Consider the following 15,326-nt stretch of genomic DNA (forward strand, 5'->3'; position numbering starts at 1 on the left):
ACCAGGGATCTACAGCAATTTCAGTAAGTTACAAAACTGCACTTCAAGAGCAGTAGCATGTACATAGCTGAAAACTTTTTTTAAGAGCTGGCATTTACCGATTATTCCTTACTTTTTAAAGCTGTGAACAAGCACGGAGAGGCAAAGACTGAGCACGAGGGATCAATTGTACAGGCTCACCTAACAAGAAAAATCCAACAGTTGGCCTTTTTCCATCTCACAATGCTAGTGAGGGATATTTTCCTTTATCTGTCAAAATCTGAAAGCAAAACATTACCCCAGAACCATCAGTGTTTGAGCATAAACTGATGCCAAAACCAAGCCTCTGAGCATAAACTGATGCTAAAACCAAGCCATGGCTCGAAACCACATGCCCCACCCAAGAGCAGCAGGAGCCTCGGGTGCCTCCAACGCTCAGTCCAGACCGATGCACCGGCAGAGCTGGGGAGCACGACCAGAGCATTTTTTGCAGTACCCTCTTGGAGAGGACACTGTGGGTGCCCTTCAACCACCCAGGCACCCCCTTTGCCCTTCTTCCTCTGGGGCTGAAACCAGCAGCATCACCAATGACACCCACCTACAGTCACTCTGCTCTAAGACTGCTTGTGACCTGGGAGCCAAAGGGGAATACGGGACCAGCGAACTACTTTTATCCTTTTCCCCAATTCCCAACTCCTACAGAGCAGCATCAAAACGATCCTTCATCTGTAAATTGAAAGGGGGTTTTGGTTTTGGTCTGCTATGTAAAGATGTATGTAACCAAAATACCAAGCAGAGGATTATGTGAAGGCTGCCTTAATCTTGTCAAAAGGCAATAGGATAATTTAAAAAAAAAAGAGTATAAGATAAAATGTAATGTCAAGTAAATTATTTCTGGTGATTGCTCTTCCCAGGATTTCCTCTAGGAAATTTATTATTCACAATATTTTAAGGAATATTTGTAACTATTCATTTTTTTAAAAAATCCCAGAAACTTAATGTATTACTTACAGTAGGTGTGATCACCTTCACGGTATAGAAACAAAGAATTGCAAAAGAGGAAAGATTGCAAGATGATCTTTCATATTCTATTTTTTGCTTTCTAGCAGATGCAATTCCTCTGTTCAGGCACTAAAATGTTTCCAGGTAATACCACTCTCATAGCCTCTTATAAAGTAGCCCACAGAGTTAAACAAAACCTAAAATTCACCAGCAGTTTATGACCCCGCAGTAGAAAGGAGACATCTGTTTTAAAAGATAGTAAATTACAAATTGTACAAACCTACACAGAAAATAACCCCAAAATTTTCTGTTAGCCAATTAGGCCTGTGTAATGAGAGCTTTGAATCCACTATCTCAGCCATAACAGAGCCTATGGACTTTCAAAAGGACCTTTTCAATTTAGGCCAGAAGGTTAATGCGTATACAAATAATATCATGAAATTACTTGTTTATTCCACATTTATTAAAAGGTAAGCATCAGTGCAGTAAGTACGATTTTGCATAAAATTAGTTTTTTGGGGGCTTAACTATAAAGGTTTACATTTACCACTGTAGTTTGTAAGAAACTAATTACACCAAACTTAAATTTTACATAATTTGTCATGATTGCGTGATGTGAAAATCTACTGGGGAGCCGGAAAGCTTTGGGAAGAGTCCGAATGCGCAGAGATGCCGTGTGACTGGCAGGTCAAAGGCAAGCTTTGATGTGCAGAGCCCAGCACGTCTGCCTGCTCAACCAGGCTGTCAGCCAGGACGATCTCGTGTAATGAGACAGATTCAGGTCCTCAGCGCACAGCGCTCCTTATCGCTGCTGAGAGGATTATGCTGTAATCTTCTCCTTTAATTGCAGAAATGATACTGTGTTCCTTGCTTTCCAGTGCACATGGCTTTGGAGGAGCTATATTTTCCTATTTATCCAAAGTTACAGACCGGTACCCCTACCACCCACCAAACCCACTTAACCATAATCTCATTTGCAAGCCATCGTTCTCATCAAACCCACCACCACATTTGTAGCTTTTGAACATGTTTTTTTTAGTACTCCTGTCTCCCACTTTCCTCTCATATATTCGGAAGAAGTCAAGCAGTGAGAGCCCCTAAATGACCATATGTATATCCTGGCTGTATGGGAGGGTGGCCTTGGTGGGCTGATAAACCCAGAGCATGGTCAGCAGATGTCCCAAGCTATCAAAAAGAGGTCAAACGCCAACAGGGACCCTCAGAGACAAAAGAAGAAGGAAAGGACACATGGCGATCGAGAGATCCCACGGGAGTCCAAAGAGATGGGGTGTGAATGACACTGAGGTGTACCAGTGTGGCTTGAGAAAGGGGGACATGAAGAGCGGGATTGCCCTTCAGCAGGCAACGCTGAAGGACGTGGAAACGAGTCCCGGGTATGCACCGCACTGATCGGGAAAGGAGGGTGGAAATGATACTGGAGAGATGCAACTTCAGGTATCTGTTGTATCATGGGTTCTAACAAAGAAAGAAATTCTATTCTTAAAAGCTCAATTTAAGGATTATTGCTTTGCTAAAGGATCCTCACAGCTTGCTTAGTGAGGTTTCAATACACATTTATGTTCTATCCCAGTTCTAATTTTAGCTTTACAGTTTTAGTTTTACCTTTATCTGAACCCAGGCAATGGTTCAGCTTGGGACAAAAGATGAATATTTATAACCACTATTAAGTTTTATCCCCAAAAGCTCACTCATTTCTCCCTAAAAGAGTCATTAGAAGGTTTCCTAAATAAAAATTTCAGCAAGTTTCATTCAGTATAATCCCACAGAGGAAACTAGGAACTATTTCTTTGGCTGCATGATCTATACTGAAAAAGAAAGAAAACATAAACCTTAGAATTAACTCTGTTAGCACTATCGTATTTTATCTTTTTTCTTCAAAGCTTCTTGACAAGGTTAACTAGCTGTGATAACTGACAATGATTGTGTCTCCATCAAGTGACTTCCTAAACTGGGTAATTAAAAGATAATTGGAGCCACAATACAGTAACTTATGGCACAAAAGACAGATACCTGTATGTTGGGAAGACTTCAAATTGTCGGGGCAGACTGGAAGATTATGATAATCTAGCGTGACCTCCTGTGTGATGCAGACAAGAGCATTTCAATGGTAATATTGCAAGGGAGGAAAAAAATATTCTTCCCTGCTCCGTAAGCAACCACTATCAACACAATTTCAGAATATTGCTATCTTCAGGTTTCAAAGGCCCAGGTTTGCCGCCCCCACTCCCCCATCTAATCTATGATAAACCACATAAATCTTTGAATTGAAGTCTCTAAACCTGACAGAGTCCTCAACATTTTTAAAAAAATAATTTCCAGCAAGCTAAATCTAACTTGAACATCACCATACTTGCTGGAAAGGAGGAGCAACTTCTTTGCTAACTGGAAATGATGACACAACAGATGGATCCAGGGTTTCTAGAGAAAGTGCTTTATGCTTTCTTCAGAAAATGAAACAATGCCATTCTCATCTCCTATTTTATTAAACAATACATTAAATACCGTAGACACTACTCTCTTTTTCTACTGCAGATGATAGATTTTAAAATATTGTTAATTTTTAAAACTACTAAACTGTTTTGAAAAGCATATCATTCTCATGCTAAATGCTTTTTGGAAGAGGCCAGCCTTCTCATCTCTCACTGCAGAGTAGAGAACAGAAATGTTTATGTAGTTCTCAGTCCTGGGAGCCATCAGTACATCATTGATTGAACATTCATATAAAATTAAGTTTAAAAGCCATTGCCATTTTTCCTTCACTGTTTACTTTTTACTGTGACTGCAAAGACACTGCACAAGAGCATCAGGTCTTTTGAAACATTCAGATTGTTTTTTTCCAATATATCTGCAAGCTTTGGAGCTAGCAAAGAAAAACAGCAAAATGAGATTTTTATTTAAAATGTTGCAGAACTAACAACCGTAACACAACTGACCCTACAGTTTGCCTGCAGAAAGTTCAAAAGAAAGGTCATAGATGGCAGCAGTTTTTCCTCTGACACGGATGGAGGCATGCTTGAGTCGGAGCAGCAGACCTCCCCTGGGCATGATGTTTGAGAATTTGTATTGACGAGCAAAATGAGATAGCTCCAACCACGCGTGACTGCTTTTGCATCTCTTTGGCTTCCGTATTTTCCCAGCCTGGAGGCTTGGCTCTTCTTTTGGTCCACAGAATGCCTGTGTCACCAGTTTAGTCATTGGTTATCTTACCAGCAACTGAATGGTCAGAAGTAACACATCAAGAGCTAGAAAACGACCTTTGGCAAGTTAAAAAAGGCCACATCTTTTTTTCCTGTCACACATCACATGTTACTTTAACGTCTGTGAGACACCCACTATAACAGCCCTGTTCTATAGATGAAGACACAAATTTAGGAAAAAAACAGATGTACTTTGTAAATGCACAAAGCTATTTAGGTTCTTAAAATTTTGCTTAATTTCCATTCTTAAATATTTAGATGTGATTAAACAAGGCTTGTATACCTTGCCCAGTGAGTTTGCCGTACAGGGCCATGATCTCCCAAATGACATGATACAAACACCTGTTTTATGGCAAGATAATCGCTTGCCAGTAACTTGACCATCCCAAAAATTTCACATTGAGAAGTGCTTTCCTTCTTGCTTACTCCATCAGATCCTGTTCATCCTGTAAAGAGTATGGTGGGGAAGGAGAAACAGCAGTACTCCTCCTTCCAGGGAAGTGGATCTTTCGGTGCATTTTATGTAAAATGAAATACCTGCAGCATCTGTGCTCTTCTCTTTGAAAGACCGAGAAAAAGGTTTGAGGTTGATCGGTGCTGCTATTCACAGAGGCAAAGTCCTTCTCAAATTATTCCTCAATACAGTTTTAAATAATGTGCTACTTATATTGCATTATTTCATTTACCAGACAACGTATGTCTGCTGTATGACACTCGCAGGCCCAGGCCACTCGTGTTTCACACGTGTTATAACAGAGGTAATTACTATGAAAGATCATTATGAAGAAAGTACTGAAGTTTAACCCTACAGACAAATGAATATTTAAACACGCTACTGCAAGTGCAGCACAGTTGGTGTCCCCTACGACTGGTACCTATTTTTGCACCTTTACCCCAGATTGCTTGTTAGGGGTCGCCAAGTTCCTCCAATTGGAGGAAGACAATTCTTGCAATTATTTGTAAGGATACAAAAAATGCTACCAAATAAAAAAAATGCAGAAGGTATAGCTGTAAATTACTTGCACAAATTTAAAAGAGATTTTTCCAAAGCGCTTGTCCTTAGCACAGCTGGCCTGGCGGCTACTGCCGAATGCAACAGCAGAACTTGAAATATATAATAACTGTGCAAAACCTGTCCTACCCCTTTTACTACAATTCTGTTTTTTGTACATGGAAAATAATTGGTTATATAAAATACCTTAACAACCATTCTGGTTTTAAGGAAGACGCTATTGTTAAGTGAATGGAAAAACTAGGTTGACATAAGCTCAAAGGAATCAGTTTTTCAGCCCAAGAACAGTTAGACGCCTTGGGCTAAATGCTTTAGTTTATACCGAATATCACACCATTTAGAAATGGTTATTTTAACAGTTTAGCTGCTGAGGATTTCCTCTCTTAAAATTCATATAATTCAGTATACCAGTACCAGGCTGACCAAAGACAAAGAAAGTGGAGGAAGAAGCAAATGCTGTCTAAAAGCCACCACTGCCTTATTTCATTGACTCCCACTGACTTCCATGTTTTGTTGATTATCAACCTAAATTAACCTGTTTCAGTAATTGTGTTGTTATTGATGTCCTCTGTACAACCAAGTATTCACTACCCTTGGCTGCAGAATGTAAATTACACCGGACTTACCAAATCCAAAAGCACTGGAACCACCAACGCTCTGGGAAGCCTGAACACTGGTAGAGGTGTAGAGCCCAGTTACTAGCAAGCCATCAAAGAAGGTACTTGTCGAAATAGTCACTGAAATGAGAGAGATAAAATATGTGTAATTATTTATAAGCAGTACTTAAACTCCTATACACATTCTGTGAGCAGACTCTTGCACTTGAATGAGATCCCATCATTCAAGTACAGCGAATTCGTCTGAATTCCCCCAATACTTATGACACCTCAGTGACTTTAAATTGGCTTTCCCATGTAATTTTCCCAAACAACTTGTTCAACATTCCAGCTGTGTGTGCCAAGTTACAGCCCTGTACAACTTCCTCAGGGTTTACTTAAAGAAAATTGACTGGTTTAGAGGTAAATGGCTGAAATTTATTGGTGTGTAACTCAGCTCCCATTCCTAAATGAATCGTAAGTTATGTGCAGCAGGAACCAGACACAAACTGAGCATTACAGCAGGGTCTGAAAAGAACATCAAAAGGGTGGTCATGGCCATCTCTGCTTGGGAAGTTGCCTTTGCTAGAAGCACAAAACAATGCTATACACTAAATGCACAATGAGTTAGTAAAAGGTAGCATTGAAATATATATGGCTTGTAAGTAATTGTCAAGACATTAGAATATAATAAAAGCAGTGAAATAACCAGGATTATGGTATTGTTTTTTCTGGACTTGAACAGAGTGCTAAGTTATAGTTATCATACATATTACAGTATTATACACTTAAGTTATATAGGCATCTGGGTCATTACAGATTATGTGTATTTAAATAACTCATGAATGTATTTTTAAAAGATTCTTAGATATTAACAGTAAAGTAATCATCCAAATAGCATCTACAAGTAACACTGGAACCTATATATTCTTTATTAGAATTGACAAATCTTGCAATATTTATTTACTTCTTGCAAACACTAATTCTCACATTTTTACTTCGGTATCTTTCAGATTGTATCACTGTATACTTATCACCAGCTTCAGTGGTTCTATCTTGTAAAGACCTAAATTATTAAGTGACAGGTTTAGGTTTTTCCCATTATAGAAATGCAGTATCCTCTATGGCCAGAATGACTTCTCTAATCCTACAGCAGCACGCAACCTTCTTTGCTTCATAATAATCTGCTGTCCATTTTTGCTTATTTAATATTCTAACATTAGGTTGCATACCTCTCAACTGAAAATCAGAACTAGGAAATTTTACAAAAAATGAATTAATTAGATAGCTTTACAATGAGGTAGATTTTCTTCTCTTTCTCTCCTCACCTTTGTCTGTCTAATATCATCCTTTTCTACATCTAATATCTGTCTAATATCATCCTTTTCTGCAATCTTTACTCATATTTATTTAAATGTGGATAAACTGCATTGCAAATCTATGGCCTACCATAGAGGACTTTTTTTTTTTTTTCTTTTTTTAAACTGCATTACAAAGGACAAAGAATCTGCAAGGAGATCCACACAAAAAGATCTCCCTGAAGAAGAGTCTTATTACTTGTAGCCTCGTACACTGAAGATGCATCAAGACCTTAGTTACCATGCTGGTTCTGCTTTCATACTTCAATCTTTTTTTCCTCCTCATAACACACAGAGATCAGTGCTTGACAGGGATTGCTGATAAACTCTGATCTCTCCCTACATCACGTTCCACCTCCCCACAATGCTCTGCCTTGCTGGAAACATCATGAGCCAGTGACTGGCCGTAGAACGGAAGCAACGTACTACGAGGTGACTGCTAGTCCGTTCACTGGTGATAGACATTCACCAGTGAAACAGTTGGGATTTTTTTAATCCCAACAGTCATTCAGTGTTTCATCTGGGGTACACATTGGCTTAAACTTACTATTAAGTATTTAAAGAACATGCAAACACTTGAGGCCATTGACAGTGGCCTAATTTGGTCTGAGCAGAGGAACAATATTTACCACGTTTAATTTATTCTTCAACTCTTTATATTTAATTATCTTCCTTTCCTTGGTTATTCAATAGTGTACTGAATAATTCCCGAATCCAACTTTTCTGCTTCCATGACTCCAAATTTCAGTGTTTTGCAATAGACACTTCCCTAAATGCAGCCGCAGGTTCAGAGCCATATGCTCAATTTTTAAGAGGCCACTTCGGAGATTTATGTTAAAAGAACAGCAAAAGAGACTAGATTTTTTAAAAATAAATGGAGAGAAAAAGAAAACCAAACAAGCAAACAATGAATTCTTCCTGCATTTGATGATGAAGAGGCAAATAATGCAGAACCTCTTCTTCCCTTTGTGCTTTTAAACCAACAAAGAGGCAAAACATATGTTGAAAAAATATGTCTATGTGTTATTTTTGAAGACTTGGCAAAACAGTCAGTGAAAAGCATTGATAGAAGGGCACCGGGCCAGTACTTTGCTGCCATTTTTTTTCCCTGTGGGGAAGCATCTTATTCTTTACTGAATAGGATATAATGCAAAAGCCTACTGTGAACAGGTGACCAGTTTCTCTCTGGGAAAGAAGTGATATTTTACAATGCCTGTATTTGATTTTGGACATATTTGTGTGATTGTCAACCCTCATTTTACATGAGCATGTAATAGGTCAATTTTTATTGTTGAAAAATTTCCAACACAGTATGGCTCCCTCATTAAGCCTCTGGGAAACTGCACAACGCCTCTAGCACATTTTTTAAAAACAGAGCACTAGGCTGTTATTATACATGTGTCATACATTTCAGAATAATTTCATAGCTCTTCAAGAGGAAAAAAATTAATCATGACATTCTCAGTGATGATTTTTTTCTCTACCCAGTGGTGAAATACATCAAATTCCCATAAAATGAAAGAAAACACACACACCATGCCAAGTGTTAATGACTAAAAACAGGAAAGCTGTGTTAATGCACAGCCCAGCAACAGGACCGTGATTTTATGTTGGGACCAGGGCTTCTTACTGAGGGCTTTCAGCTTCCCCTTCCAACAGCAAGAAGAAGATTCCTCTGAGATCCCCTCCGCCAGGCTTTGTTTCTGCCTTTACACTGGCTCATGCCATATGCAGTTGACGCCAAATACCCAGTGCTTCAGGAGCGAGGGCTGAAGCCAAGATCCACCTGGACCTTGGAAAACATCTGCGGGGGCACAGCTGCACAGGGCACCCAGGGCTGGGCAGGCAAGGGGGGGCCCTGGCACAGCCCCACCGCCCGCCCCATGGCACCCAATGGGTGACACAGCAGTGAATCTCATCTGCAACAAGTCCAACCAGGCTCTGCTCCATCCTCTACAACACCCTTCCTTGGGAGAATTTGGGAGGGTGAAGAAGGGAGGAGCCCTTCCCAGCCCTGGGGACTGCTCAGCCGGGCAGGGGGATGCCAGACCCTTGCCACCCCCCACAGAGCAGCACCCATGGCCAGCCCTTCTGGACGCTGCACCGGGTCGAGTGGGGAGCCCAGCTTGACTCGTCTCACCCCTCACACTGGGGACAATAAGGGAGTTTGTGAGAGAGCCCATGGGAACAGGGACCCCACGGCGCAGACGTAAGTAGGAAGCCCTCAGCTGCCTTGAAATAGCCCAGCCAGAGGGACTAAGAACATCTTCCCAAGAAACACCGGAGGGCTGCGCTGAGAACAACCTACTGATCAGGCTCCAGCGCACTGCAAATATTAGAGGCAAAGCTGATAACAGCTACTTTAAAAGTTGCCCAACATTTCTTTCTATTTTCAGTTCCTGAGATCTTTGCCAATTTTTACCCTCTTGGGCTTTTTTTTTTTTCCCCCATGGTAAGTGTCTGCCTCAGACTGATGTAATTATTTAAGGGAGAAGGAAATTCAGTCAAAACACTTCATTCATTTCTGAGATGAGGTTAGAGGAAAATGTTGTGTTGCCCTGGCTGAAAAATTCCAGTGTCCTTTTGTTTCAGCAGCTCTTCCACTCTGAAGTATGAGAGCTGTCCTCCAAGTCCGGACAAATTATATTTTTTTTATATACATATATATACACACAAAAATTTAAAAAAAAAATCAGAGTTTACACATGCTCAATAGAGACATTTTCATTTTTAGCATCTAAATATTTCTGGAGATTCTATCCTCACTTAGCACTCTTAGAGCACTCATTGACTAATAGAGCTTGCTGAAAAAAGTCCCATGAAATACATTTTAGTCCAACTATACTGCTTTGTTAAAGCAGAAGTGCTTCATGGAGATATCAGTTCCGATGATATTTTGATCTGGGAAGTTTCTCAGTGTTTTAAAGAAAGTCATGTCTGCTGGTGGAAAGAAAGGGATCTTAATCAAAGTCTAAGCCTTCTGATGAGAAAACATCAATTCAGCAGAATCTCACTTCTCAAAAAGCTGCAAAATGTGCAAAATGTCACAAAAATGAAGTTGCTCCTAAAGTTTGACCAACACTACCCCCAATAACTTAAACCAAGAAGACACAAAAGTGGATCTGAGGGAAAGGGGACAGTGAGTGAACTGGGATGGGGAAGGTGGTGACACTGGAACCAATACAGGGAATGGGGGACTTTTTGGAGAAGAACGGGGGAGCAATGGGGAAGAGGGGACTATGGCTGGGCAAAGCAGCAGACAGAAGGTGATGGAAAGGAGGAGATGGGACGTGCAGCTGTGGCCTGGGAATCCTGGAGGAGATGTTCAGTACAAGGGACTCACACAGTGACCAGGGAGAGAAACCAGGCACAAAACCACCTGTAAAAAGCAACCACAAAGTTTAGATCAGCCTCACACGCTGGTTAACAGCCAGATGCCAACCCGCTATGATCTCTTACTTCGCCTTCTGAATCAAGTGAACAGTGTTTCCATGATGGATATGAAACTTTCCTGTCCATGAATCATGTGGATAGGAACACATGGGTTAGGTGGGTAACTTCAGTTTACTTTGTAAAAGCCTAGGAAACAGCTCCATGAAAAAAATCGTATCAGGGTTGGGAAATCCACAGAAGTAGCCTTCGGTGCCACTTTGCCCTACCCTTCTTTCTGTACAATGATTGTGGTCACATACATTTTTTTGGAAACAACTGTATTTCTGAGAATCATCAGTTCAGTTCAATTTTCCATCAAAAAAAAAATGTGGAAAGTTGCTGACTGCAACTCCCTGCACGCTCAGCACATACAGGCTGCTGCACTCGCCCAGAGTCACTACAGAGACCAGCTAAGTGAGCAGCAGGCTGGCCTCATCCTGCCAACGCCGCACATCTCCGGGGAGCTTTGGGTGCTATTTCCTTGGGCACGGAGGGTATGCGGCAGCCTTTCTTTGGAGACGCCTCGCACTTCCCACAACAGGTTTTTGCGAGAGCCCTGGAGTTGGTGCCTCCCGTGGGAGGAGGAACAGCGGTGCCCCCAGCGATGCCGGGAGCTGACACGCCTCAAGGAGAAAGCGGGTCAGGAAGAAGGAGGCTGGCAAGGATCTTGCTGAAATTATACCACAGGTGGAGGTAACAGCATAATAGAAAAGACGAAGTCGGTTTTGAACTGTAGTTATTTTCAGATATTTCTGAGAAACTCATGGTGTTCTTATGAACATAATTTTCACTGTGTTTCCAGTGTTATATGCTACGCATGATATACATAATATTACAGAAATCTATTAATCGGTGTAAGTAATTGCATAAAATTTGCAAAAATCTTTGAAGCCCCGTGTACTGTTTACGTGAGTCAAGACACATAGCAGCAGTGTAAAAGTGCACTTCCGTATACCATGAAGAAAACAGAAAATAAGTTTGGTATGTGAAATGGGATCACCACAGACAGTGAACTTCTCAAAATGAGACTTCTCTGCATCAAAGCAAGCACAGGCATTTTTTTAGGTTCTTCTCAAGGTCGAAACCAGTTCCTTATTATACTGTAATACTGCATCAGTGCACACCAGAGCCATAGCTGGAAACTTTCCTCCTAGGACATAAATTACTTGTACTGAAGTAATTCGGTTTTTTGCTTGGCTCCTCAAAAAATATATCAGTCTCTAAGCAATGCAAGTCAGGTGTGCAATGGCACTGTTCAGAGAGGCCTCTGTTCCTTCACAGTGTCATGGCTTTCACAGGAGACTGCAAAAAGAAATGGAGACTAACATCAAATACAGCAAAGGCTATCAACATCACACTACATTCAGAGCCAAGCAGAGCTTAACACTCCCTAAAACAGCTAGCAGTGGGAATGCAATCCGAAGGCAGTGTACACATGCTTGTGTGCAAACACTGACTTCCCGTACAGAGCTCAGAAGATCAGGAAGAACTCATTCCTGAACAAATTCACCCAGGAGACCAGCACAGAGACAGTCCATCCTCTGAGTCTCATTTTCTGTTGCCTCATCAGCAAATACTGAGTTTCCATGCTCTGCCAGGTGCACAAGAAGCTGGGAGGGAGCACAGCCAGGACAGCTGACCCAACTGGCCAACAGGGTATTCCATACCATATGACGTCATGCTTAGTATATAAGCTGGGAGGAGTTGGCCGGGGGCAGCGATCGCTGCTCGGGGACTGGCTGGGCATCAGTTGGCAGTTTATAAGCAATTGCATCATGCATCACTTGCTTTGTATATTCTTTTATTATTATTACTACTATTTTACTATTTTACTTGATTTCAATTATTAAACTGTTCTTATCTCAACCCACAAGTTTTCTTACTTCTACTCTCCCAATTCTCTCCCCCATCCCACTGGAGGTGAGGGGAGTGAGTAAGTGGCTGTGTGATGTTTAGTTGCTGGCTAGGGTTAAACCATGACATGCTGTCTTACAGGGCATAGATAATACTAAGCCCAATCCTTAAAATACCAGATCAGCCCTGAAATGCCAACTACAGGAAATAGCTAGTAAGAAGAGAATAAGTTCTGATGCCTTATTTAAAGGTGCACTGTTTAGACACTGCAGTGACAAGCAATCTATAAATACTCAAGTAGAGTTTTAGAGGTATGCATTCAAAATAGTGTGCTGATGAATGTATTTGTAAATTAAAGTGGAATGTGCATTGTTACAAGAATACAGAAACTGTATACACTTAATCGCACTCAGAACCTTATTAGTAAAAAAGAAGGAATTTTTAAGAAATAGTAACATATATGTTGACATCAAACTAACCTTTACGGCTCACAGAAATACTTCACTTCCAAAAGAAACCAAAATCCAGGAATTCATAGTTATGCAGCAATTTCAAATATGAATGCCAGACAGATACCCAAGAACAGTGTGAATCACAGGTCTACCTCATTCAGCAAAAACAAAAGCAGAAAACCCGCAGGATTCTTACTCATACTGGTTTTGATTTTCCCCAGGTAGGTAGGAGAAAATAAAAATGAAAGACATTTCAGCATGGTTGAATACACAGACGTGGGTGAGGGACAGCACTCTTACAACTGAAAATGTTCTCACTTAAGTAACGGTTTTCTAAAGCCCACACCAAAGCACTAGGCTCACAAGAGCACACCAGTGAACTTTTCTTGAAGGTGGACTGATGGCATGTTGAACAGCACCATCTCTAACCTGTGATGCCTTCACCAATAACTCCAGTTACCAATAGCTCTTGGGAGGAAAGGAGTAAAAATGCACAAGTTTTGAACCTTGATCTAGACAGCTTAAAATCAGATCTGGTATTGCTTTGCGTTACGGTACTAGTTTTAGTGGTTCTGTCCCATGCTCCATCAAATCTCTTTGTCTCCATAGCTTTTCGATTCCTTTCCTAAATTGGTAATGAGCAACGGAGAACTGAAAATAGATTGCAGATGTGTGGCAAGATGTCAGTAACATGATATACAGAGACATCATTTGTCATTGATGCAAAGAGTAGCCTATCAGCCTTGTGAAAGAACTATTTGCAGAGACACTACTTATAACATCTTTTTGAAAGTTCACAACAAGACAGTGATAATGACATCAGCAGCAATATAACCAGAGTTTATTCTTATATTCCTAAACTACAAAAGATTGGTCACAATTTTTGTAAGTTCTGAGATGCTTCAGAGCCTGCATCTCACTAAAAGTGAAGAGTCCAATGCTTAGACCTGTGAACAGACTCAGGCACCTAAAACAGGTGCATGATTCCAAAATTAGACTCAAGAGCCTAACTTCTCATGCATCAAAATCCCTAACTGAGATATGTTTCTGACCATACCCAAAGCCACCAGAAACTTGGCCACGCAGAGCAGCGAGGTGCTTCGTTCCAGCTGGCATCACCAAACACTTTGGCACAGCCCAGAGACCTGACGAGGAGGGATAAGACTGGCCCCTGCCATAGCAGCCTGCTTCCTGACCAACAGATGGGTAATTAAGGTTCTCATCTAGGTAAGAGAATTCAAACCTGAATTTCCCAAGCGAATATCCTAACATATTTTAAACCTCAGTGCCTGTGTGGCCCAGCCACTGTACCTCAGCTGCAGGCATTGCATTTTGTGTGGGAAAAGCGAATTCCAGCTGGCACAGAGAGAGGCTTGTTCTCTATTCCCGCGGTTGGGGCAGCCTTCTTGGAAGGAGGAGATGGAGGTTTCAGTCATGGCCCAGTGAATACGTGCTACCGCTATATAAAGCTCCTGAGAACATCATATCTATTTATGTCACCCCATTTAGCCTGTAAATCTCACCCTAACGTTGATGTCTAAACCAGGCCCATTGAATCACACTCGAGAAATGCCTGATTCTCCCCACTGACTATAATGGGAGCCTAGACTGTAAAGCTCAGCTATAGATGTCAACACCGAAGATGTCCAAACTGAGATGAATCCTGCCAAAAGCCACACACACAGAGTAACTTAATTATCCAGCTTCTATTTAGATGTTCAACTATTACCCACATCAGAGGGAGCTGAGCAGGAATTAAGCATTCCAGCACCCAGAGCTCACCCGAGGACATTAGAAACAATGACTATGTTTATCTTCTTTCTTGTGCCATGCCAAATATGTCATTAATGCTTAGCAACTTAGCAAGCACTGTTGTAGCACCGAGAAGCTCCAAAGGATATCAGCAAATGTCCGTTACTCCATTTGATAACTCACAGAGCCCTGAACAGCATTAATGAAGTTTCAGCAGTAAAACCAATCTGGATATGAAACAAAATCCATTTCACAAAAATGTACATCAGCTATGTCTCTAAAAATGGTGTCTAGCAGAACCGCCAACAGTCAGAATTCAACCACTGAATTATATTGCATACTATAGCCAAAACAAGAATGATCATCTAAACACTATTTCCTATGATGATTTATAGTTTCAGTTTATGTAACACAAACCCAATCATATTATTTGTTAAAGTTTACCTCTGTGCAATGAAATAGTTAATATGAGAGTTAGTAGCATAACGTAACAGCCGGCAACATACACTTTAACAGTATGAGCATGATGGTTAGACTTAAATAATTGTGAAACATATTTTGCCAGTCACAGTGTATTATTTCTCTTATCCAAAGCCCCAGGAGCAGACGGGAAGAGTAGCAGGATCATTCCTAAACCTCACCAGCTACAAAGGGTATGAAGCAAGCCTGGC

General features: G+C 40.9%; 1 protein-coding gene across 1 annotated transcript in view; it reads right to left on the minus strand.

The window, feature by feature from the left end:
* RELN (reelin) overlaps window positions 1-15,326 on the minus strand; it is a 299,055-nt gene that overhangs the window by 244,426 nt on the left and 39,303 nt on the right. Inside the window, exon 2 of the mRNA XM_075144890.1 lies at window positions 5,838-5,948. Within this exon, the coding sequence (XP_075000991.1) occupies window positions 5,838-5,948 (111 nt within the window). The remainder of the gene's footprint in view (window positions 1-5,837; window positions 5,949-15,326) is intronic.

Source organism: Calonectris borealis, chromosome 1, assembly GCF_964195595.1.
Source record: "Calonectris borealis chromosome 1, bCalBor7.hap1.2, whole genome shotgun sequence".
NCBI classification, from domain to species: domain Eukaryota; kingdom Metazoa; phylum Chordata; class Aves; order Procellariiformes; family Procellariidae; genus Calonectris; species Calonectris borealis.